Below are 26,184 nucleotides of genomic sequence, written 5' to 3' on the forward strand. Positions count from 1 at the left end.
ACTTGGTTTCAGTTTTTGCCAAATCAACTCGATGGGATTGAAAACACAATAATAGGGTGAAGTCTCAGTATGGCGTGTCCATACTTTTCAGCAATACTCTCAAGGGCATACAATTTTTCAAATGTTTTTGTCTGAAAAATTTCAAGTAGCTGGTTTTTGGTATAATTTTCAAAATACAAATTGTTTTCCATTAAAAAACTTTGTTTTTCATCTTTTCTCAAATTTTTATTCGGTCTTTGATGAGCTGTCGCGAATGATGGAAAGCGTTGTCAAGAACTATTACACTATTCACATCCAAATTTGGGATCAATGTGTTTTCAAACTATTCCTTGAAAATATTAGCTTCCATGTTGTTATGATAGTCAACATTGCAGTCCTCAAGTTTTTTCTACATAATTTCAAAGAATTCGGAACCCATCCTTTACTTCCTCCGCAATGCACAATAATTAGTCGCAATCCTTTGTTTGCAGGCATGTTAGGCGTACACATTCTCGAACCATCAGTCCACCCTTTCATAACCGTGTCATGAGTGTCATACTAAGTTTCGTCCAAATAGAAAATTTGCCGTGGTTCTTGTCTATATTTATTTGTTCTAAGTATTTGTTACGCAATTCCACTATTCTTCTGCCTTCCGTAACTGCTTGATGTTTGTTTTATATCTCAAATCTAAATCCTAGTTTCTTTATCCAATTCTGAAGAGTTTTGTCACAGCACCTCACGTTATGGCCGGAAGTATTTAATTTTTTCCTTGAGATTTCAATTGTAGGAATCTCATTGCTTTTGTAACAGTCGTATATTGTTTTTTTCAATGATTTCATTTGATGAACATAATGTTTTGCTAATCCTGTATCAAATCGCGTCTTGCGTTCATAAGGTTTGTTTTTGACTATTTTACGTACAGTTGATAAAGGAATTTCGGTTAAATCTGATGTTGCTTGTAATAGTTTGTTTCCCTCGGAAACAAACTTGAGATGTAGATTCTTATATGCATTGAAACATAATCTTTGTGTTTCACTATCCAAATACATCTGAATCTTATTCACTATTATCTCTTTTTCACATTGTTCACCATCGCTATTGGAATCACTAAACTGGAAAAGTTCTGCATTGTTATCACACTCGTGATCAGTTCCTGAACTGAACACGACGGCGATAACCATCTCCGCATTTCTCGATTTCTATTCGTCACCGTAACATGACTTCAAATTTAATTTTATGACTCTTCAGCCAATCATAAAATTCGGTTAGTAAAAATTATCCAATACGAACCGCCAAGTCTACAGATAACGCGGACTAGTTCGCTGCCGTTTATTTCTATGTATTTGTTTTTTTTTGGCCTTTAAGAGAGCCGCCACCATTAAATGTGCACAATATCGTTTACTTCGACTATAAGATCAATATGATGAAGGAGAAGCCGACACGAAATATGCAAAAATCTTAACCTCAGCAGTTGAAAATTTCCTTCCTAAGATTTGAAAAAAAACTAGAAATGTTGCTGTTGGTAATACTGAAGTCTAATTTCAAGAAAGTGACATTACTGAACCCATGCACCTAGAAAATTTTGATGATGCCTTTGAGCCAGATTTCGGATATAGCCATGAAAAAATGTGTCAGCACCAAGAAAAGTGTGACAGTGGAAGAAAGTTTCAGTTGGCCTCGATATAATAATGTTTGGGAAAAATGAACTTACGTGAAATAGACTTGTCCTCCCCTTGAATTTTGAGGAGCCTGCCAGACTAATGTAGCCGACTGCTTCGCTCTTGGATCTCCATGTGTGATGGCGCTACATTCTGAATGAACTTTAGTATTCGGTGTTTCTACCCAATCTCCGATCCACTCGTTGGTGGCGACATCTCTGGCTTGAATGAAGAATCCTTTGAAGTTTGCTGATCCTTGGATGGTTACTGTAAGGACGTAGGAATAAAAATTAATAAAATATCAAATAACCAACGGATACCTGAAAATTTACAGGTAAAGTTCAGGGAAACATCAGATTCGTTGATTGCTAGATATTTCTCCAAGAGTTATAGTAATAATGATAATAATTTCTATGTTCTGCAAAACGAAACAGTTCTATACAGTTTAGTAGTATCCTGCCCCAGGTAATTGTCAGACTCACCGATCTACGTGAATTCCACAACTTTGTCAGCAAGCTGGAGCTTGTTTATCAGTATATAAATTTTTTTTTCAAAAAAACATGGCAGATGGTCAACCACCAAGGGTGACATGAAATTTAGTAGTAAAACCGCTTATAGAAATCTTTGACAACTTCATCTTGACATTTGCTTTCGAGGAGTGCTGATAAATGCTTGCAGCAAAATGGAGGCATTTTCGAAAATCCGATGGATGAGAATCTATATCTATTTCCGAAAATTTTCAAGGTGAAAGTTCGTATTTTGAGTTGTTACATCCAGTGGTACAATGAAATTAAAGGTATTTTTTATTCACTGATATTCATATTTTTTATTCTGAGTTCATTGAGGCATTTTTCTCTCTGAAAACGTTAGTTTCAAATACATACAAATTATACTCAGAAGTCAAAGTATAATTATAGGAGCTTCTAAAGGGTGTTTCAAATTCGAACCTCACCATTGGGATCTCGGAAACTATGAGAGATACAAAGATGGTTAAATTGGGATAACGTTGCGCATTCACCTGACTAACAATACGCCGTTGAGAAACTTCTCAAGTTTCGAGTATATCTGGAGATATTCGGAAAAAACTGAAATTTTGAAAAATGGCTTTCATTTTTATCTGGCTTTATTTTTCGAAGGATTCAAAAATAAATTGCACTTCCATATTGCCACTTCTTTCCTGCTTGGTGTTTTCAGATTTGCTATCCGACGTTTCGTATTCCGGCCAGCATCATCAATTTTATTTTTTCTTACGGGCGCTACATTAGATTCTTTCTGTATCTGATGTATCATAAGTTTTCATTCTTTTTTGAAAAATTGGAGATATTGAAAAAATCAATTTTTATCATAATGGGTTTCGACTTCGATGTTTCCTGATTTGACTTTCAATTTGTTAGACTCAATGATATTTTATTATTGTACGAGTCATTGAATTTTTGGCGAAAAATGGCTTTCACGAATGAAAAAAAGAAATATGATACAAATTTATTACAAATACGATAGAAACAGTGTTAGGACATCGAAATTAAACTTGTATCCCGAAAGACGACAACCACATCGAACTATGTTCAAGTTATTGGATCAAATCTCACTGAGTTTGGTACATTTGAAAAGTCGAGAAAAAAATACGGTCTATTATGATAAGAATTAATTTTTTTCAATATCTTCAATTTTTCGAAAAAGAATGATAACTTATGATTCATTGTAACAGCAAATTATTGATAATTCAATAATCCGCTGTACATTTATTTGCGAACGGCAGCTTTTGGCTGCAGAGCAATATGGGTTCGTTAAAAGATTATTTTCATCGAATTCAAATCAACATTGAAGTGGGGCGCCACACAACTTTGTTGAATCACAAGTAGCAACCATGCATGAAGCTGGGAAATTAAATGAGAATAATTGATGAATTGAACCTATTTTTGTGGAGTTTGGTTGTCAAGTAATAGCATAAATAGTAAACAACTGAATTTCTGAATTTCAGAACTTTCTCAACGGCATAGTGTTAGTCTGGTAAATGCGCAAATTTGCCCCAATTTAACTATCTTCCTATCTCTCATGGTTTCCGAGATCCCAATGATGGTGATCGAATTTGAAACACCCTGTATGTGGATGAAATGACTTAGGACTACTCTTCAATGAATGTAATTGATGGGTATTTCTTCTATGAACATTATTAAATACTGGATAAAGACCCCTGAATGGAGATCCAAACATTCAGTTGTCTTTCGCTCGGTGTTCATATCGATGAAGCCCAGACAGACAAAACTTTCGAAAAACGAGATCACTGGAATAATATTCCCGATTACAAAGTAAATATCATTCTTAAAGTTCCCAAGAACTACAATTATTGAAATATGTTCCCAAAATTTTTTGACAGATTCAACAAGAGATTTGCTCATGCAGAAGTGGGCATAATTTTTCGAACAGGAAATAAATGGTGAATGAATTAACTGGGGTAGTATGAGTATTGAAGTAAATTTCGAAATTTCCTACAGAATATTTATTCAAGAGTACTTTAATCCAAAATCGATTATCAGGATATATAAAGTTGGTGTTTTGTTAAGTTTTGGTTACAAATTGAGCATAGCTTTCGTGTTGAAGAAGGCTTTTGTCCTATTGACAGGGAAGTCAAATCTATCGCAGTCATGATACTTGTGATGCACTATTTGGAACCTTTGGTGTAGTAATGGATATTATTGTAGTTTTTTCCCAGCACCAAATCGTTATTTCAACATCTCGACACGTGTTTCGATCACCAAGTGATCATCTTCAAGAGGAATATTGAACTAATCATACTTACAAAGCTCTACTTTCTTCTTGTTATCTGCTTGTAATGAATTCTGTAGAGGAGTAGACCACGATTTATCATTGGTATAGATGTTAAAGTTTGGCTTAGCAAAAAACTGCTTTTTGGATTTGCTTTGATTTGTCTATAATAGATTTGCGAAAATTGGGTGTTATGAAGGGTCCCATAGATAGCGTATTCGAAAAAAAAAGTAATCAGACGCACCTCTTACTCACCATTGTATTTGTTGAAAATGGGAGACTTGGTATATTTCTCTCTTGTCTCTTTCAATAGCATACGGATCTGTTTCGGTCTGTTTCAATAGCATACGGAGGTTTTTTGAAAAGAAGTTGAATATTTAGGAGGCAATTCAGGTTTTTCTGAGAAAAAATTATTATAAACATACGTTTCGAAAATCCTTTACTACATTTTCTGTTGAGAAACATATTTATTAATTTTTTCAATGGCATTCGTGCAGGATTTGCGTCATTTCAAAGAAAAAAGACGTAAGTAACTGTTTGTCTATAAGTAAAATTCATTTTCAAAATGCTAATTTCTGTCTTAGCAAATTTTTCGACTTGTCCATACTGAAAATTTTAGATTTTTAGAAACTTACAACTATTTTATAGTGACACGTGTTGGTTTCGTGAAGTATTTAGAGAAAAACTCACACAACAAAGTGTTACTTATTGTATACGTAGGTCCTGCTGAGATTTTGAATGAGCTTAATTACCGTCAGTTTTTCGACGAATAATCACCAGTTTCAAGGGAAGGAGTTCAAATTCATAAAGTTGCACCATAATTCATTGTGAAACTACCAGGAACACTTTCAGCATTATGTGGAAGCTATTTTCAGGATTTTTGACCGTGCTCTGCAGACATATCCAGAGAGACGCGTAACTACACTATTTTCGTGATTCCAATGTAGACCAATCGGCAGCTACGAGGAATCCGTTATACCCCGGGTGTTGCTGAAGCTTCTGTGGGGTCCATAGCTGCCCCTAGTCTTTATCTGATAGTTTTAGTTGGCCTAAATATTGGTATCACGTTGAGTTCCTCTAAGATCCTCCCAATCCTGTCTGTGACATTTTTAACATAGAGAAGGAAAGTTCTTCCCTTGCACAGCGTGGGGTAATTTTGGTGTTCTCTCTTCTGGGTCGTATGGCCCGCTCGAATTCTCCTTCGCTGAATCCATTCCCTTTGAATGCATTTTTATGTAATTGAGTTCCTCAGGTTTACAGTTACGTCGTGCTCTCTCAAAAGACGTTTCAATTACCCATCTCTTTTGTTGTGGCAGGTGGTTAGAGTTTTTGTTCAGGTACCTGTCTGTGTACATTGGTTTCCTGTACACTATGTGGCCCAATGAACCATCTTCACGTCTGTTGACAAGAACATCCAAGAAGGCTATTTCGTTTTCTCGTTCCATTGTGAATTGGATTGTTGGATCGAGATCGTTCTAAGAGTTTTCTAAGGCCCGTTGTTCGAAATTTTCCATGAAAAAAATTGCCACCGCCGAACTTAATGGCCGGCCATTGCGGTGCCATCCATTGGTTCGTAGGAAACACCATCCACCGGAAATGAGTTGGTGATCAACGATCAGCGTTGGTGATCAACGATCAGCGATAAGGGCGGTAATATCTGCTGGGAATACTTCGCTTACTTCGGCATTTTCCATCGAGTAATAGCATCAAGAAATAGAATTGACATGCATATTTTCTGGTGATGGACATTGTTAACATCCGATTCAACTAATTTTTTGTGCATTCAAGATAATATTTGGTCAGCATTCCAAGTGGTATTTTAAATAACTCAAAAATTCATATGTTGTTTGAAAATGTTGCCTCTAAATGTAAGGGTTTCAAGAATAGTTTTTACTGTGAAAGAAGCAGTGTCATAATACTTCTTTCTTTGAAATGATTCAGTCATTCAATTCAGACATCACTGACAAGAATGAATGATTATTTGATATGGCTGATAATATCATTCATAAATAAAATTCTAGAACGTGAGAACTTTGCTGTTGAAGATCGTTAAGGTACATGTTTGGATAAGTAGACAGTGCATTTCTTTAATGTCTCCTCCCCCTTTTATTTTTTGAACGAGTCAACTCAAAAAATTGAAATTTGAGATAATGAAATTAATGCATGGATATTTCATTTTGAAGGTAAATTGACAGATGAAACTTTCAAGATGGCGACTGGGCGCCATCTGGGGAAAAAACTTGGATAGAAAGGGGGATCTTGTGTCACATCATTTTGAAGCTCCTGACGAATACTTTATAACCTTATAATATGAAGTCAATATCTTCACCTACTACAAAATGGCAGAACATTTAATAATTTCCTGAAGACAAACACATTAATATCAATATTTCTAGAAATATTCCTTTTCATCCACCACATGGCAATTTAAACAACCCGATAAGGTTTGTTGAGTTATTTTTCAATTATAAAAACGTCATTGTTCAGTTAGAATATTCTCATTTAGATTTCGGTTTTAATAGTAAAAAGGTACCACGTCAACAATCTCTTAAGTGGTCAATTCTCGTCCATTGGAAAAAAAAATTGAAGCGATTTTTATTCACGGTGTGATGCGTAACTTTCACGAGACCGAAAGGATTTCCAATGAACGTTTTACGAATCGTCCTATCTGTAGAAAATATTTGAGGGAACTTGTATCCAAATTCACAACTACCGGTAGTGTACATAACAAAAAGCCCCCAGGTCATCCGTCCATTCGGAAAGAACAGCAAGTGCAAATAATTGGTGGGATGGTAGTAAATCCTGAACAGTCTACTTATTCCGTCGCGAAAGTTTGTGAGGTGTCTCCCTGTAATATGTGGAGACTTTTGAACAGGAATAGGTATTATCCATACAAAATTGAAATGGTACACCAATTAACTGAAGATGACCCTGATCAAAGAACAGAACTCTGCGGAATCATGACGGAAACCATTGCAATGCATCCTACCTATCTCCCAATATCTAGAAAAAATCAATGTTTGGGTAGGAATATTGGGAAACCATATTGTAGGACCTCTATTTATTGATCGAAATTGAATATGCTGGAAACTGCTGTTGACCCTCTCATCACTGAAATCGTCGAAGCGAATCCTGAAGAATTCGATATGGATATTGTATTCCAACAAGATGGAGCACCACCACATAACTCCAGATGAGAAAGAAACTATTTGGATGATACTTTTCCCGGTCGTTCGATTGACCGTTGAGGGCAGGCCAGCCTGCCCGCCAGAATTGACAACTTTGGACTTTTTTCAAGGGGCTATTTGAAGCGAAAGGTGTACGAAACTGAACCTGCTTCAATATTGGATATACGGCAGAGAATAATAAATATTTGTAGAGATATTGTTACTGTGTTCGAAAATGTTCGGTGTGAAATATCGGATAGGCTGTTCATATGTCAAGAAGTTCAAGGCAACCATTACGAGTATCTTCTGAAGTAACCTTAAGCTTATTACCTTATATTATGTAGGTAAATGTCAATGTATTCAGGCAATTATTTAAAGTTCCGCCGTTTTGTAGTAGGTGAAGATATTGATATCATATTCTAGGGTTGTGAAGCATTCGTCAGGAGCTTCAAAAAGATGTGTTACAAGATCCCATTAATTTTATTATTCCCAATTTCGATTTTTTTGAGTTGACCCGTTCAAAAAATAAAAGGAAGGGGGACAATAAAGAAAGGCACTGTATATTTCCCGAAATGGACTCAAAACATCTCAGATATCGGAGAGACAAGAATACCCTATCTGATGACTGGTAACCAATAAACGTGCTTGGGTTCCAATTTTCAATCTACTGGAAACTGTTGAGGGGCAAAATTACTTCTATCAATCACAACACAACAGAAAAATTCATGTGAAATACTACATGTCATACTCATAACACATAACAAAGAGCCTGATTCATATTACTTTTCATAGTTGTTAACGCCATCTTTTGAAATGGCAAAGAACTTTGTAAACGTTTTCTGTCACTGAGACTAGTTTATCGATTAGTAATTTGAGTTGCACCTATTTCCGTCAGATGGAAATGGGTGTGGTATGATTTTATAAGAAGGACAACTCTTTTTTTACAATACTCTCCAATGATTTCCTTCTCAGCTACATCATGTTCAATAACAATACGTGATCACTGGTTTAAAATAAGTTATTTTGGAGTTCATAGGGTTTGCAGTGTCTGAGAAAAGAGAAATGAAACATGACATTCCAAGATATTGACATGATAATGCTTTTTGAGCAAAAAATTGAGATTGAATAGAACTAGCCGACACTTGATGAAAATCCATATTGAAAAACTAATCAATAGTTTATGCTTGAAGAAGCTATTGTATAGCGAAACACGTGTCGCGGTTTTTGTGAAACCCTTTTATAGTGAAAATCATACAATGAAATATATTGATTAGTTTAAAAAAAATTGAGATACTGATCAAGAAAAACTGATAAGGGAGTTTCAGGATTTCTGAATGTCACCGCAGCTATCAACCATTTCAGCTACTGCCCCCCTCGTTAACCAGATGTTTCTACATGCACTTTGAACTGTAGGCTTCATAAACATGTCCAGAACTTGGTTGTGGTGAATGAGTAGAGAAGAGAAATCAGGATTATTGAATGATCAGGATTTTGTAACACTCAGATTATCAACATTTCCGATTTTCTCATTCTGAAATATGGATTTCATGGAAAAGAAGAATTTAATCTGCTTTTCAAGCGAGTTTCTAGAGTTGCTGATGGATTACCATCGGTTTTCAAAAGTAACCGCCAGTCGTTAACCCCGGCTCAGTTGAAAGTAATTGAAAACTGATTTGGTTCTCAAGCTACATGAAAATATAATTATTATGATAATTAATTTCATATACCTTCAATAATTTCTGAAGACAAAATTATTACAATGTGTTAAAACAACGATAATTGAAGGTATATGAAATTAATTATAATTCCAACTTATTATTATGATTATATGTGATGGATACTAAATGAAAGTTCATGATAACACACAATCTTCATTTATATTTTTCATTGAGCTTGTAACTTTACATCTTATACTGCAAATTTTGGGTCTGAATATTAATATGGATTCATCGATCAACTCCAGAAATGAGTTACCAGTATTTCTAGTTCAACAAAGGATATCTAACTGTATAATCCAAAATTTGCATGATTTTTTAATGAATTACAATTTCTATTTATAATTCGAAAAGTCATATGGTTTTTTAAAGGTATTTTCAACCATAACATTAATTTTCAATGAAACATTATGATACTCTTATACTTTCCATCAATGGTCTTCCAAAGATTGTTCCTGGGGAAACTCAGCGAAAGTTACGCATAGTTCATAGTTACTTCCCCAAAAACAAAAAATTTCTGCCATCTGAATCACCCTAATCGAATATTTTCAAATGAAGCATTCATTAACCTACAAAACATCAGCAGAGTGAAACTAACAACTTTTACTTTTTATTTCAAGATGCGAGAGAATCAACCTTTCATCTCGGATCTAATGTTGTTTCGAAAGTAATTGGTAAGTTTTGATAAATACGGTGTTAATTATAGTCAAAGGAACAACGTAATATAAGCGGTTTATTGCATAATGGTGACCTCAATGATCATTTTGTAGTTTTCAATGTATGCCTGTCTTTTGAAACCAGTATTTACTATTTAAAAATTTACATGATGACAGATAGGGAGTGACAAACGTAGGAATATTCACTAACAATTGTTCCAGAAAAGGTGATAGAATATATTTTTTTCGATTCAAAAAGACTAGAAAATTAGAGATTGAGAATGTATGAATTCCAATAAACTTCTAGAAACTTTAGGAAAACTGTAATGATGAAAAATTGTAATTTTTCATTTAAAAAAAGTAACCCCTATATCCTCTCACAAGAGGATCTAGGAGTTAAAAAAGATTTAGTTGAAAAATATCAAAATAATGATTCATGTGTTTCTGTTTCTGTATCATGCGTATTCAAATCATACTGTTATTTCGTAAATGGTTTAAGAAATACAGGATGGTCGCATGAAAACGAAACAGAATCGTTATGAAAAACTGCGGGAGAAGATTGTTGTTTTCAAGCCTTCGAAAAATAATTTTTGCACTAGTGTTTAAATTTAGAAACTTGAAGCTTTGTAAAAAACTACATTGAATTTGTTCAGGTGACTACTTTAGACTAACTATTTTATTTATCGAATATTCCAACAAGATTTTGCTTGAAAAATTCTTGCATATTACGAAACTATCCCGGATCCAGTCGACGGCACTCGGCGATGAAAAGAATTCAAGGGGCGACAAATCTAGTGACCATGGGAAATGTTGATCTCGGTCAAGAATACAATCAACATTTTTCACTTTTGTTGGGTTCTTTAACCTTTGACAATCTGAAAAAATAGAAAAATGGTTGTGGAAAATTGAAAAAAAACTCCAGCGACATTCATTGAGAATGTTTGAAAATAAAAGAAACCAAAGAAAAAGTTTTCTCAATTCTGACGAGAGAGGCAGATATTAGCCTCTTTTCTTAATCTTTATACGTTCTCAGCTCTATTTTTGATAAGCAAAATCATTAAATACAAGTAACTGATACGTAGAATATTTTCCTTTGTGAGGAATACTTTCAATTTGCGCAATACTATATCGGAATGAACTGAAAAGTTTGCCCATTACAGACCCATTAAAAGTTCTTCATTACAATGTTTATAAGTTTTCAGATTATGCAAGGTGGAATAACTCGAAGAAAGGTCCATCAAAACTCTGATTTCCTCCTCAAAATAAGAATTTCGTTCATTATAGTGATGATCATTTTATATTCCAACAGGAAGGGGCCCCTACGGGTTGAACACCTGGATGGCAAGACGATTTATGGACTTCTGGTAGAATCTTCAGTATGAGCTGACTTCAAGGCGTTTATTCACCCTTCGAAGCTTGATACCAAACAGTTGTTGGACTACAGTAGGGATGAACTACAGTATCTAACAGGCCTTCTTACAGGTCACTGTCATTTGAGTCATCATATACAGAGACTCGGACTGTTAGAAGACAGTGTGTGTCACCTCTATTTGGAAAATGGTGAAACAGAAGAGCATACTATGTGCCTGCCCCGCTGGGGATCAAATCAGATTTTCAGAGTTTGGCAGAGACGTACTCTTACCATCTGACCTAAAAGACCTCTCACCATACAAACTGATCGGCTGATCGCACTCACTTTGGTCCTAACCTAACCTCCGCATTATGCTTCAACATTTTCCTTGGTACTGGATTGGGAGAAGAAGAAGCACTGAATGGGCCTCTATGGTCACCAGATTTGTTACCCTTTGATTTCTTTCCCTATGGTTACTCAGAAAGTGAAACTTATAGCATTCAACCAAAATTTTTAGACTTGCATTAGGAGACGAGAGCCGTCAAATGTTTCCGGTAATTATTCAGAATGTTCGAGTAGCTTTCAAAATTCTTTGTTATTGTACATGTGCGTGTACATTAGTTTGAGCTTCCAATCGAAGTTGAAAAATTGAAATTGTCTAGTTGTAATTTTAAAATTCAGCGACCACTGTGAAGAAAATTTCTAGGGCTCTGAATCAAGTTTTTATTCTTAGTGAAAATTATTGAATTATTGTCATATTGACTTCAATTAAATATCATCTTGGCCTTCTCATCTTCTCAAAATGTTGAAGCAATTGACTTTAAGCTAAATAAGTTTTTTGGCATTCATTAAATAATTTTGACGTGAGTTCCAAATTGTTACCCATTTGCACGAGAATAAAAAAAATCACAGAAAAGAGATATTCCTAATAACAAGAGAAAAACCTAGAGGAATGACATGATACTCAGAATGTTTCCAATAGTTATATTATCAGTTCCGTGTTGATTTTTTTAGTATTTCAAGTATTTTTTTCAAATATTACAAAATTATTACAATTTTTTTTTACAAAATTGGGTTAGATTTGCGCTCTGAGAACAACATACCTAGGCATAAATACCTGTTTGTGTGTTGTATCCAGGGTTTCTCTAAAAACTATTAGTACTGTACATAAACTATGCTCAAAATTTTGGACGGCAAAAACTTACAAGAAAAAATAGGGAAGGTACCTGACTCTAGAGTAAAGCATAACTTCAAACATATCTCAATTTTATTCAAAATTCTGAATGATATTTGATGGTTGGTAGAGGGCAGGAATAGCAGCAATGGTGGGTGTATTTACTATCGTTGTATTTTATAGAAAATTTCCTTGTTTTTCAGGATATAGTTCTATATTCCAGTTTTGAAATTCTTTAGTTTGTCAATTTTTTTTAAATATACCGGTATTGCATTGTGAAATTTTGGATGGAAAAATAGATTGAGAGAGATTCGTCCACGACGTCCAGAATGTCCACACCCCTGACAAATAAAACTGAATAATTCATTTTCAGAACAATTTCGAGTTTTATTGGAACGATCTTTCATGGATATACGTTAGGTTAGGTTCAAAGTGATTGGGTCTATTCGACCCTCCACCGCAATCCGCAAGGGTTTATTATAGTTCACACCTATTCACACTCGACCAAATAAACCCAGCTTCTTATCGAACCCGATTAGTTTGTATGGTGAGTGGTCTTTTAGGTCAGATGGTGCTCTGCCGAACACTAAGAACCTGATTCGGTCCCCAGCGGGGCAGGCACAAAGTATGTGCTATGCTATGCTATTTGTTTCAATTCCACAACGAATGTTTGGAATACAAACTGTCTATGGAAAAGTGATACAATGGAAAATTAACAGACATACAATGTGTAAAGGCCAAATGGAATAAATTCATTATCTTGGTCACGGTAATTATTTTCACAAAATCCCAATTTGAATTATAATTTGACATACTTCAACGGAAAAATACTACTCCTACCTTCAACTTCTGTCGAATGACAGGTACAACCCCCAATTTTTTGAATGGGAAGTATAAGCTTGTGATATATCGCTTGAAAGGTATCTTCATTCTCTATTCAAGAATGTCATCGCTTTTAAGTTTATTGCAACAATCAAGATAAAATAAATTTAAAACATGTGGTTACCAAAATTCGATAAAATACACTCAAAACGTATTGCAATATACTCAAAAATTGTTTCATGAAAACAATAAAGTAATTAAAAGCCATAGCAATATTCTTTTCAGATGGTATCCTTTAAAAAACGTGGCAACGTTAGTTTGAAACGCTTTGTCAACTTGTTTTGTATGTTACAGCATCAGTTGTCAGTATTTTAATTGAAGTTTAAATTTCGTCAACTTTAAGTCTGACAAATGGTTAGATTAACGGAAATGCATAAAATAAGAGTGAAACCTGAACACAACAGAAAATAGCTCGCCTATTACATGAGAAATTTCCTAATTTACCGCTTATACCTCAAGAAACAATAAGCAAAATAGAGAAGCAGGTTCTCGAGCTTGCCAATGCAATGAGTGATGAAACTCAAATTAGATGAGATGCTTGAGTTTGAGGAAAATCCACATACATCGAGTAGACAGACATCCACTACATTCAATGTCAGCCATACATCGATAATAAACATATTGAAAGAAAATAAAATGCATCCCTATGAAATGATACCTACTCAGGAGCTCATGGAAGACGATTTTGATATAAAAACTTATTTTTGTGATAGACATGTTGGATAACAATATCATCCAATTAGAAGACGTTATGTAATCGGTCATGCTAATCGGCAAAATTGCCACTACTGGTCAACGGAAAATCCTCAATGGAGAGAAGGACACACGCACTACCCTCAAAAGTTTAATGTTTTGGCAGTGATTGTAGGAAACCATATCATTGGTCCCTTTTCCATTGAGGGCAACATGAGTGGCGATACTTGTTTGGCACTACTTCAAAATAACGTCATTCCAAGTTTAGCAAATTTACATCCTCAAGTTCCACTCAATACGATATGGTTTCAGCAGGATGGAGCATCACACATTACCAAGTTAATGTCCGGCAATACATCGATATAAAATTATGGGGATATGTAAAAAGCAATGAGTACTAAACTGAACCTTCAGATTTGAATGACTTAAAAGAACGAATAACGCTTGCGATTAGGACGGTCACGCCTGATATGTTAAATAATGTTAGAATACAGTTTTATTTTGAGATTAGGATATTGACAAGACGTTCGCGATAAATATTTTGAACATCTACTTCGTTAACATCCATTGTTCTTTTTCGTATTCTACATTTCATTACGTTTTGCATTGCAATTTAATTTTTGAGTGTATTTTATCTAATTTGGTAACCATATGATTTTAATTTATTTTATCTTAATTGTTGCAATAAACTTGAAAGCAATAATATTTTTGAATAAAAAATGAATAGTCCTTTCAAACGATATATCACAAACCTATGCTTCCTATTTAAAAAACTGGGGGTTGTACCTTTCATTCGAAAGGGGTTGAAGGTAGGGGTGGCATTTTTACGTTAAAGAATGTCAAATTGTAATTTACAATTGACGTGTTTCGGGATTTTTTGAAAATATGTATCGTAACCGAAATAATGAATTTATTCCATTTGGCTTTTACACACTGCATAATGACCGTAGCTATATGAACAGCAACACCAACTCAACAGCACTAACCCAACAACAAGTAACGCCATACGTTCCCGTTGCTGAATCCCAGGAAGAAAAACAAAAAATGCCATCGTCAACTTACTTCATTCTCATGGAGAGGGTCATATTGATAAGACACCAAGACAATTGAAAATGCGCGAGACTGAACATCAAAATAGATGATCAACGGGATCAAAATTGTCAGAATACGTTTTGACATCTTATGGTGATTTTGGAATGGAATGGTAGCCATGCTAAGGGTCCAAGAACTCAAAGTATTAGCGTTCGTTCTTATTTTTGATGAAAACTGTAAACCAAACAGTTATTTGGAATTGGATCGTACTACAATGGCTCCCCATTTTGAAAGAAGTTCTCCCAGAAATATTTTCAATGTGTTTATAAAACTGCTATAAATAGGAAATTGGCACCGTTTTATGAAACTTTATAGTTATTATCAATATTTTGTAAGGCCTTTTACAAACACTACAAAACAGTTTTCAAAACATTTTGGCAGTTACTATAAAATTAGTCTAACACTCTTAAAAAGAAGTTTTGTAAAGACTTTCCTTACTGCACTTTTGCAGCATATTTAAGCGATAATTATAAAATAATCAGAAGACAGTTTTATAAAAGTTTTTCAGTAGTTCCAAGTAGGCGTTATAAAATATAATACACCCAAAAACGATAACGATAAAATAAAAAAGTATTAAAAATGTTTTCTTGAAGACGCAAGAAGTAATTTTGTATTGGACACCAGGAAAATATAATAGATCTCACCAACTGAAAAGTAACAAATAGAAAGGTTGAAGCCATTTTAAAATTTCACTTTGCACTCATAAAACTGTTAAAAACATTGTTTGTGTTTCGAAGATTGATATTTTTACTGCAAACGAAATTTTATTGTCAAATATATTACCTATTATTAGCAAAATTTAAGCCCGCCACTCATTTATGAATGTTTTCGGTAAAATTATTAATTATACAAAAATTCACTCTGTCGACGTATTAATTTTCCAGTCGCAACCTCAACTCACTTTATTCCAAATAATATAATGTTCAATATTTATGTACTTTTCAGCTGTAAATATCACTATATGTGCGGTATTTCAAATTTTTAACTCATCTAATTTCAGTATCCCGGATCGCTATAATTTAAAATGGCGTCGTTCTATAAAATAAATTGGTATCAGTAGCAAGCATTTCAATGTATTTTAGCTACTATATTACCCCTATAAAACTGTTAAGAGTGATGATATTGCGGCAGGTTCGGACTACTTTTAAAGCTGTAGGTTTCTATAAAAGTACCCTTATGATTAAAGGATTTCTCACATACAGTTTGGATGAATATTATCTGTCTGGATATTTAGCTAAAAAGTTTCTTTCATCGATTATATAGGCTAAACGACGGGTTTTAACCCTTATAATAACATTTTTCTGTTTTTCGCAAAAACAATTGAAGCAGTAGGTTAGGTGGGATAGTTTAAAGTGTTTTTTTTTGGTATTCCAATATACACGGCGACTCAAAGCTTCCAGAAAATTTTTTTTATGGAACACGAAGTCATTACTTCGTCTATTTGAAGCACCTCGAACTGAATCTAAAACTATTATATACCCCCCAATAAATGTTCAAAATGGCCGCCATTGAGTTATTATTTATTTTTATTTATATATTCGGGATACAAACAGAAAAATTCACTACAGTATCCACACAATGGAATTATTATCAAATTGAAAGTATAACTTATAATACACATATATATGCATATCATAGTGTCTAAAATTAAGGTGAATTAGAATTGAATACAGTAACAATGAAAACTGATTATTAGTTATTGACAAAATGTATCAATGAATTATAATTTATAAAAATAAGTTTTCAATATTTTTTGGCCGAAAGCTACGATGTATTAAAAGTATGGAAGTATTTTGCAAGAGTGATACCTTATATTACTGGAGTTTTCTCCCAACACCAAACCTTTCTAGATCCACTATCAAGAATTTCCGTATTTTTTTAATAGATGGATTTTCTGAAATAACTTGAACAAAACCAAACTAACCCAAACCAACCATTATCCCTCCTTTTACTAAACAAAAAATTATAAAAAAATATTTGTTACAAATAGAGTAGTATTCGAACCCGCTACAAAAATTAATCATACGTTAATTAGTCAACATCCCAACATCAAAGGCATTTACATTAACGAATACCTATGGATACGAACACTGTCACGAATTAATTATAGGAAGCGGGTAGCGAACCTATACAATCGAATTCGGACGCGAACGCATATTTACGCTCAAATCACAAAATTATCGGAAACCTAGATACTCCCAAATGGATAAAATGCCGTGAATTACCTTGAATGGTTTAGCAACCCGTTATTTTGATGTTTTTTTTTACACAGAATACTAAAAATACTGCCCTGTTAATATTTGTATGCCTTTCTGCTTCGCTGTGGCTCTGCTGTCGGTACACAACTATTGTGATTTTTTATAAGTTAGTTGGCAACATTTTTGCTAATAAACGACACTTTGGTGACTCTTATAATATAAGTTACTTTTATTAATCACATATTACTTTTTTATGATAAATATCCGTTGTCTAATGCTAAATACATATTGAATATTAAACATAACCTATATGAACGCCGATGAAATATTGATGATATATGTTCACCATAGTTCCGTCGTCATGGGTATGACGACGGAAATGACGAATGACGAAGTCATTTGATGACCTACCAAATTACTGAAGAAGAACTATTAGAACAAATGCTGAAGAATGGCGATACAGAACAAGAAGAAATTATCAATTATATGCAACCCAAAAAGCAAGCAGGGTTATTTTCTTTCAAACAAGTTGTTACAGAAAGTGTGAAAAACGTAGAGTTATGTAGCTTATATAGGACACCGTCTATATGACAGTAGGTATTAGTTATTCGAGGAGTTACTTCTGAATACTGTCTGTGAAGCATACCTTGCTGTACCTGAATTTGTCATCATTTAAAGAGTTGTAACACGTAACTGCTTCACTCAGAACAAAACATCCAGGTTTCCTGAATAGATAACTAAAAACTGAAACTTGAAAGTGCAAACCCTTTGTATTTTAGTCTTCCGAATTGTGAATAATGAGGTTGAGTTACTAAACCCAATGCCTTAAAAATATTGAATTTACTTAGGAGGTACCTATACTCAATAAAAATCAAATATTTAGAAGGTGCTGAAGAACTAATTTCCACCACGATATCGATGGTGTCCCACTTGAATAACTGAACAAAAATATTCTAACTAAACATAACTGAAATTTTGAAGAATTTTTCGAAGCTGTGATTAGGAATCGATGTCAGCTGGTTATTCTTGAATGCTGCATCTTATTATTGGTGGCAGCAAATATATATTAGCATTTTAGATTTGAGACAATTATTCATCGTTCAGATAGGATGCCAGCTATACAAGAACAAAGCTGAACATGACACTCCAAACCACCCATACGCATCGAGAAAAAGGCATCACCATTGTATACTACTGGTTTCCAAATCTATAGGACAGAGAAGCTATCGTTATCTAGCTCCCAAACTATTAAATTATTTACCAAAAGAAATTACATATGAAACTTCTATGAAACGCTTCAAAAAACAATTAGTATCATTTGTAAAGGAAAATGCAAGAACGGATATTCATAAACTAATCGAAGGTTGAACCACTGTCCAAATATATTGTTATTATGATTATCAATAGCTTATTTATATATGTATGTATGTATGTGTATATGCGTGTATGTATTGTGTATATATGTATGTATATGTGTGTGCGTATGTATGTGTGTATATGTATGTATATATGTGTATATCCATTATTCATTAGATATAAGATTTCTGCAGAGATTGAAATGCATGTATGTATACTCAAGTTTATCTATACTATTATAATATGAATTAATCAGGTATAATTTTGATTGATGTATATTTATTTTACACTTAGTTTTATATTTTATCTTTCGTGACTGTCTCTTTTGTAATTCCACAAACAAGTATGTTTGATACTTCTGTGGATATTATTATGTTTATTCATTTTTATACACAACTCTTATATTATTGTATGGATTTTATTTTATCACGAATAAACGTCATTATTATATTATTATTATTTATTAAAAGGAATTTGATTTTATAACAGTTATATTAGTGTTTTTGTATTGTAGTAAATACACCATATTATAAAATAGTTGGAAAATTATCATTGAAGTGACAATATGGTAATGAAAATAATATAGTATCTGAAATCATTCTAATAAAACAATTTAATTAAAGCTAGAGGAAACAGTTATAAAATAAGCTTGAAATAGTTTAATAACTATCATTAAAATCTCGCAGAAAAGTGTTATAAAACTGCTACATAACAATTTACTTTCATAGGAAAATAAGTTTTATAAGTTAGTTGCAAAAATGTTTCTGTGATAATTTCCTAACTATTTTATAATGGTTTTTCAATTTTATTTCATAAACATTTCTATGACCAATTTATAAAACACTTTTATTGCCTACAACTGTATTGTGTTCACCGACCATCTAATATAATCAATTAGCATTTTGGAAGTAATTATAAAATACTAATAAAATAAAAGTATTGCAACACCTTGGAATTATAAAACAACTTTGCTGGTTGGGGCTATAATGTAAACGGAGCCAAGTTTCGGTCTCCGAGACATTGAGAGATACCTAACACAATTCTAAGATCTTTTTTTTCCAAGAAAAATTTGAAAAATGTATGCACTTGCATCTCAGCCACAATAAACCCTCGCGGGTTGCAATAGAAAGTTGAATAGACCCACTCGCTCTTGACCTGTATCATTAAGTCTTTCAGAATTTTTTTTCTCGGTTGTAGCAGTTGAAAAGATCCAAAAAGGTGAATAAAAACTGTGAACAATATTCGGAATACTCTAACCTGTGATTTGTGCTCCTGGTCCATACTCTGCAGCTGACTGCAAAATTTGAAAAGGGTTTGTTTGTGGCGATTGCTGCCTAGCTTGTCCATGATAGGGTTGGTTCGGTCTGGGTTTTACACAAGCATCTACAGGAGCGCCATCAGGAAAACTATAGACTCCTATTACTAATCCAAAAATCACAAAGACGCCTATCACATACATATTCTCAATAATGGAATCGTTCTCTGCAAGAGCCAGATCGACACTGAAATTATTCAGAAAAGATCGAAACAAGAAAACACAGGATATGGTTTAAGATTACGAGTAGTTGAACCACTTTCACTTGTGAGTTGTATACGTTTGGGTTGACCACCTGGTCAGTCTTCATATGATATAACAATATTCTTATCTGTGTTAATCTCGATTTGGAACATTTATTGACTCATGGTGACGAAACCTTTCGTATACAGAGCGGTTATGGAAAACCAGAACAAGTATTGAGACTGAAGACAAGAATCGGGCAAAATAGAAAATGCTACTCTTGTATTATTTCTGCTAGAATTTCTTTTTTCAGTTTAACCTAACTTGGTATTCATGTGATTACCAAAAAGTAGCTCGGCCCAGGCTGGTAGATTATTGTCGGGGCTGGACGTCAGTAAGGAAAATATGGCTCTTCCCTTATTTCATTTAATAAATTTATGTGGTAAGATGCATTTCGTTTTTGTAGCCACTGTTTGCACCCCTGTTCACGCGATTTCTTTTTTCTTTTTCGTACTAACATTGCAAAAAGTAAACTGAGCGCAACCATAGCGTATCATCCCCGTTTGAGTCCATGGAAAAAACTAAAGAAATAAACAAATGAAATGCACTTCTGTGTACATTTCAGTTTACATTTGAAACTGTCGATTTTAACTGTACTGTTTAACTGATGGTTAAACCTCTGAAGAAGCTAGCCACTCGCGCCAGCGAAACGTCAGGAAGAAATTTCAAAAATCCACGGCTTTAAAACTAGAAAAGCAATGACACCGTTTAACTGTACAGTTGAAACTGACAGTTAAATCTGTACGTGAGTGGCCGGCCTATGAGAGTCTCTGCTCGTCGTGCTAATGAACTGATGTGCATTATTGAAAATTCAGAGGACCAACCACGAACTTGAATGGTTCAATGAGAATGACGTAGACATTCCAAAATTGGATGAAAGTGAGCAGACACAACATTGAGCAGCAAATATCCAATGCCATCCAATGCCAATCTCAGAATCATGGATTCGGGTATCATGGACTGGAGACTGTTGATAAGAATTGATATGTATACCAAAAATTTGGAAAAAGTTTGTTTTGTTCGTAATATTATTTAAGATTATAATATTTCACCTCACTCTTTCTTGAATATCGTATCAACAATGCTTGTTTGAATGAATATTATGTTCGTTGACGTCTTCTATACTAAATCTATTTTCTCATTTCTAGAATTATAACAGCTGCTCATGAATGAATAAAAAAACAGAATACATTAAAAGAAAGATGCATATAATAATGTTCACGTGAGCATGTGAGGGGGAAAGGGTGAGAGCTTTGCTCACTATTGCTGACAAAGGGCAAGGAGAGAAGGATAATTGTAATAAACATGCTCACCTAATACATGAAAGGCCTCTAACTCACCCATAATTGAAAATTTTGAACAGAAACTGTCCTGAACATATGAATCCTTTCGGAGAATTCAGCTTGCAACTTGACCATCATTATTCAGTAGAAATATTTTGAATAATTACATCAGTTAATTTGATTCCTTGGTAAATTTTTTACTGCCGCAATGTGATTATCGATCGCAAAGCTGCCAAACAATGGAACTGCACTTACCTTGCCAATGACTCACGCCATAAAAGTAAAAGTTGTAAAAAGTTTGAGACCTTGAATCACGCTGTATTTTTCGTTTCGAAGAATAGTTGGTGTCATGCGATCCAGTCGTCAATGTTTTTGTGTGAGGATAGAATATTTGATGTTGGATCACTCTTATGGAATAACTCAGAATAGAAAGAAGGGAACGTTCACTGTGCCGAAGCTATTATCTGGGTTTGTTGGCAATGATATGTAGATTTTTATACGTCTAGTCAGGCGAATTTTGAAACAACTTGAAATCAACAAGGCGTCTGGTTCTAATTCAGTGCCCGTCACCGTTTTTAACGAGTGCGCCAATGAACTCGCACCGGTATTTTGCAGACTTTTCAACCTGTATTTCAAGGAAGGAGTTTTCCTTTTTGTTGAAAGATTGCTCGCGTTCAGCCTGTACCCAAAAATGGCACGAAAAATCTTCCAAATAACTATAGACCAGTCGCTTTGCTATCAGTGATATTAAAAATTATAAAGAATGTCGTGAATCACCATATCTTTAGATCTTTGGGAAGCTTTAACATCTTGAGCGATCATCAATATGGCTTTCGAAAACAAAGATAAACAGGCGACCTTCTATCACATGACACCCATATTCGGAATAACGCAATCAAGAAACATGGACAGTCAAGAGCTGTTTCGCTTGATATTTCTCAGACCTTTGACCGTATGTGGGCTGAGGGTTTGATGGCCAAACTTCGATGCTATGACTTATCAAATCATTCTTCCAACAGTTTCAACACTCTTCCCAATCAGAAAACTGTACACACCTCAGCATCTTTTGATGCTCTATCAAGGCCAGATCAGACATTATTTGGAGTATTGTTCACATGTATGGAGCTCCGCCCCTAAGCATACACTGAAGCTGCTGTATTTTATCCAGAAAAGAGCCATTCGCCTGACTGGAGACACAAACATCATTTGCAATCTTGATAGTCTGGAACATTGAAGAAATGTTGTTCCATAAATACTTTCACGGAAGGTGTTCAACTGAATTGGTACATTTGATTCCACCAAGAGCGGTAGGGGAGACTGTTGTACCTTGATCAAATTGTACCTTGGATCACCCTTCAGTTTCCTGACAGATGCATCTGCACCACAGCGACTGAACTAAGAAAGCGTTTACTCAGTAGAGTGCAAACAGGCGGAAAAGTGGTTGTCTATGTGCTATTGTTTCTGAGTAGAGTTGAATTACATTTCCTTTGTGCGAAAAGTAACGACTTTTGGCTTTACTCTTTATTTTTTAACAAGTTGACTATAGTGTTTTGTGTTTGAAATAATATTCCACCTGAATCACTGCTTATTGGTGAGTAATATGTTAAGCAATATTCCAGTTTTAGTCCTAACCTAGAATGTTGAGGAGGTTGAGTTTGAAAAAACGCACCATCATGTACCTTGGATCAAAACAACGTCCTGTACCACTGATCAGTGATCAGAGGTACATGATGTTACAATTATTACGTTCGTTGTTATAGTTCAGTAGGTATGCCACGAAGTACAAGTGGAAAAAAAAGAAATCCTATTGACCCTGAGTCGATGAAAAAGCAGTTGAAGCAGTTACTGGATCTCCAGAGAGGAGGATATCAATAAGAGAAGCTTGTAGAATTTTTAATGTTGAATTTGCTACTCTTGTACGGCATCTTGATGCTTTCAAAACATCTGGTGCAACAAACTTTCAATATAAGGCCAGCTATGATGTCAAGAAGGTATTTACAAAGGAAGAGGAATTGAAATTAGTTGATTACATCAAAACTACAGCAAAAATGAATTATGGTCTATCCAAAAAACAGGTTCGTGAATTAGCATATAAATTTGTTGTGGCGAACAAAAATAGGTTCCCTCCTACATGGAATGAAAGTAAATTCGCAGGAGGAGAGTGGATGAGGCTATTTTTGAAACGGCATTCCAACGAAGGTGGCCTAGCCATAAGAAAACCTGAAAAAACTAGCATGTCACGTGCAACTAGTTTTAATAAATCGAATGTGAGTAGATTTTTTGATAATTTGGAGGACGTCCACAGGCGCTTTGGTCCATTCCCACCCGAAAGGATTTGGAACCAAGATGAGACCGACGTGACCACGTTGCAGAAACCTTCCGAAAATTGTCGCACCTAAAGGTGCAAAATAGGTTGGTAACGTGACATCAGCAGAGCGTGGGGAGCTGATAACAGTATCTGCTTATGTCAATGCTTTAGGCAATCACATACCTCCTATGATGATATTTCCTAGAGTGAATTATAAAGACCACATGTTGAAGGGAACGCCTCCAGGAACAATCGGTGGTGCTAACCCTTCAGGTTGTATTTTAAATTCATGGAACATTTCATAAAACACACTCAACCTACTGAGAAAGAACGTGTATTGCTCATAATTGATAACCATGAATCTCACCTTTCATTAGAAACCTTGGACTTAGCATCTAATGCTTGAGTAGTGATTGTAACGTTTCCACCCCACACTTCTCATAGATTACAACCACTTGGAATTGGCAGCAAATTTGTGAAAGAGTCTGAAGAAATATTTGATGTTGTAGCGGAAGATATAATGGTAAAACTACCAACTCCAGTAGAGTTGAGTGGATCGGCTAGAACTGATGGACAGTTATGGTTCCAAGTAGACTTTTCCAGCCTCAATGTCAACTGATTCAGTGAAATAGACAAATGACTTATACTTCAATATTAATCTTTTTGCAATGAAAGAAATTAAATACTCATTTCTGTATAAAAATGTTGTTTTTGATACATACTACAGGTACAAGACGTTGATGATCCAAGGTACACGAATGCATGATCAATGGTACATTATGGTCTTGTACCATTGATCATATATCAATACAATATCTATGTTCATTTTTTTCTATTGCTGTTCAATATTTAAATTTTCAAAAATTACATAATGTGTAGGAACAATGGTGCTACCAGTAGAGACTCTCTCCGTTATTATATTAAAAAAAACAGCTTGTAAAAAAATTCAAATGTGAATCGTGATCCAAGGTACAACAGTCTCCCCTACATATCAGAAATACGCGACGGACTGTGGCTGCTCACAGTTTTGTAGTTCAACTGAGTACACCTTGTACTCCACTGTTCAATTACTAATTGATTTAGAGAACTGGGTTGATGTGGAATAAACTTCCCTAGATCGTTTTTCCAAATGAATTCAATCTCGAGCGATTCAATTCCTGTAGTGCTTGTGTTTTTTTCTTGAAACAAAACAAATGTTTCGTTAACTACTGTGGTAGATGTTATCAAAAGCAATGAGGCAATGGACACAGTGCCCTAATTTTCGTCACAACGTTAAGGTGTGTGAACTTTCTCGGCCGTAGATAAGTGTGACAAAGTTTTTTTGTGGGATTTATGGTAGTGGTCTGCAGGTTTCTTTATACCTGTCATATTAGACGGCACGTCAGCTATGACTACGTCCAAATAGCTTTGACACAGTATACTACTGCTCGATATTCGAATCTTCAGTTTTATTCAATTGAGTTGGCTACATTTCCATTGGTTTCAATAATTGACCTGATTCATGTATTGTTGAGTAAGGGTAGCCAAATTTTATGTATGTTAATTCGCTCTCATTTCTGTTGAAATCGTCTCTGCCTTACTGAACTTCCATCACATCCCTATATAATCTTAGATAGTCACTCAGAGTTTAGTAAAGCACCAAGTCTATTCGAACGCAATAACCTGAGAGCCTATTCTGAGTGCATATTGGGCTATTACTAAATTGTTGGTACAAGGTTGGGTTACGTCTAAATTGAGTGGGTCTATTCAATCCTCCACCGCAACCTGCAAGGGTTTATTGTGGCTTACACCAATTCACACTCGACTAAATAAACCCAGCTTCTTAACGAAGCTAATTAGTTTACATGGTGAGTGGTCTTTCAGGTCAGATGGTAAGACTACGGCCGAACTCTAAAAACCTGATTCGGTCTCCAGTGGGGCAGATACAGACACGGTGCTCTTCTGTTTCATCATTTTCCAAATAGAGGCGACACACACTGTCTTCTAACAGTCCGAGTCTCTGCATATGATGATTCAAATGACAGTGACCTGTAAAAATGCCTGTTAGATACCGTAGTTCATCCCTACTGTAGTCCAACAACTGTTTGGTATCCAGCTTCGAAGGGTGAATAAACGCCTTGGAGTGAGCCAATCCTGGAAGATTCTGCCAGAAGTCCATAAATCTTCTTGCCATCCAGGTGTTCAATGTTTTTTTGGTAAAGCCTAAAGCGATGCCAATGACAGGTTCTGTCATTACATAAAAGCGAAATTGATGCTTTGAGCATCAATTTCGCTTTTATGTGAAGTTTTCCTTCAAAGACAGATAAGAATTGATTACGTGACTCAACTCAGCACCATTGATGAGACCT

At 34.7% G+C, this 26,184-nt stretch overlaps 1 protein-coding gene across 1 annotated transcript in view; it reads right to left on the reverse strand.

Moving 5' to 3' along the window:
* The window catches only part of LOC111503749 (reelin domain-containing protein 1), a 31,974-nt gene extending 11,769 nt beyond the window's left edge, over nucleotides 1–20,205 (reverse strand). Inside the window, exons 1-2 of the mRNA XM_023158138.2 lie at nucleotides 19,945–20,205; nucleotides 1,691–1,904 (exon numbers count right to left, since the gene is read on the reverse strand). Of these exons, the coding sequence (XP_023013906.2) occupies nucleotides 1,691–1,904; nucleotides 19,945–20,146 (416 nt within the window). The 5' untranslated portion in view covers nucleotides 20,147–20,205. The remainder of the gene's footprint in view (nucleotides 1–1,690; nucleotides 1,905–19,944) is intronic.
* Nucleotides 20,206–26,184: the final 5,979 nt, after the last annotated feature.

This window comes from Leptinotarsa decemlineata, unplaced genomic scaffold, assembly GCF_025532065.1.
Source record: "Leptinotarsa decemlineata unplaced genomic scaffold, Ldec_3_MD MMD2_tig00000026_RagTag_RagTag, whole genome shotgun sequence".
Taxonomy (NCBI): Eukaryota; Metazoa; Arthropoda; class Insecta; order Coleoptera; family Chrysomelidae; genus Leptinotarsa; species Leptinotarsa decemlineata.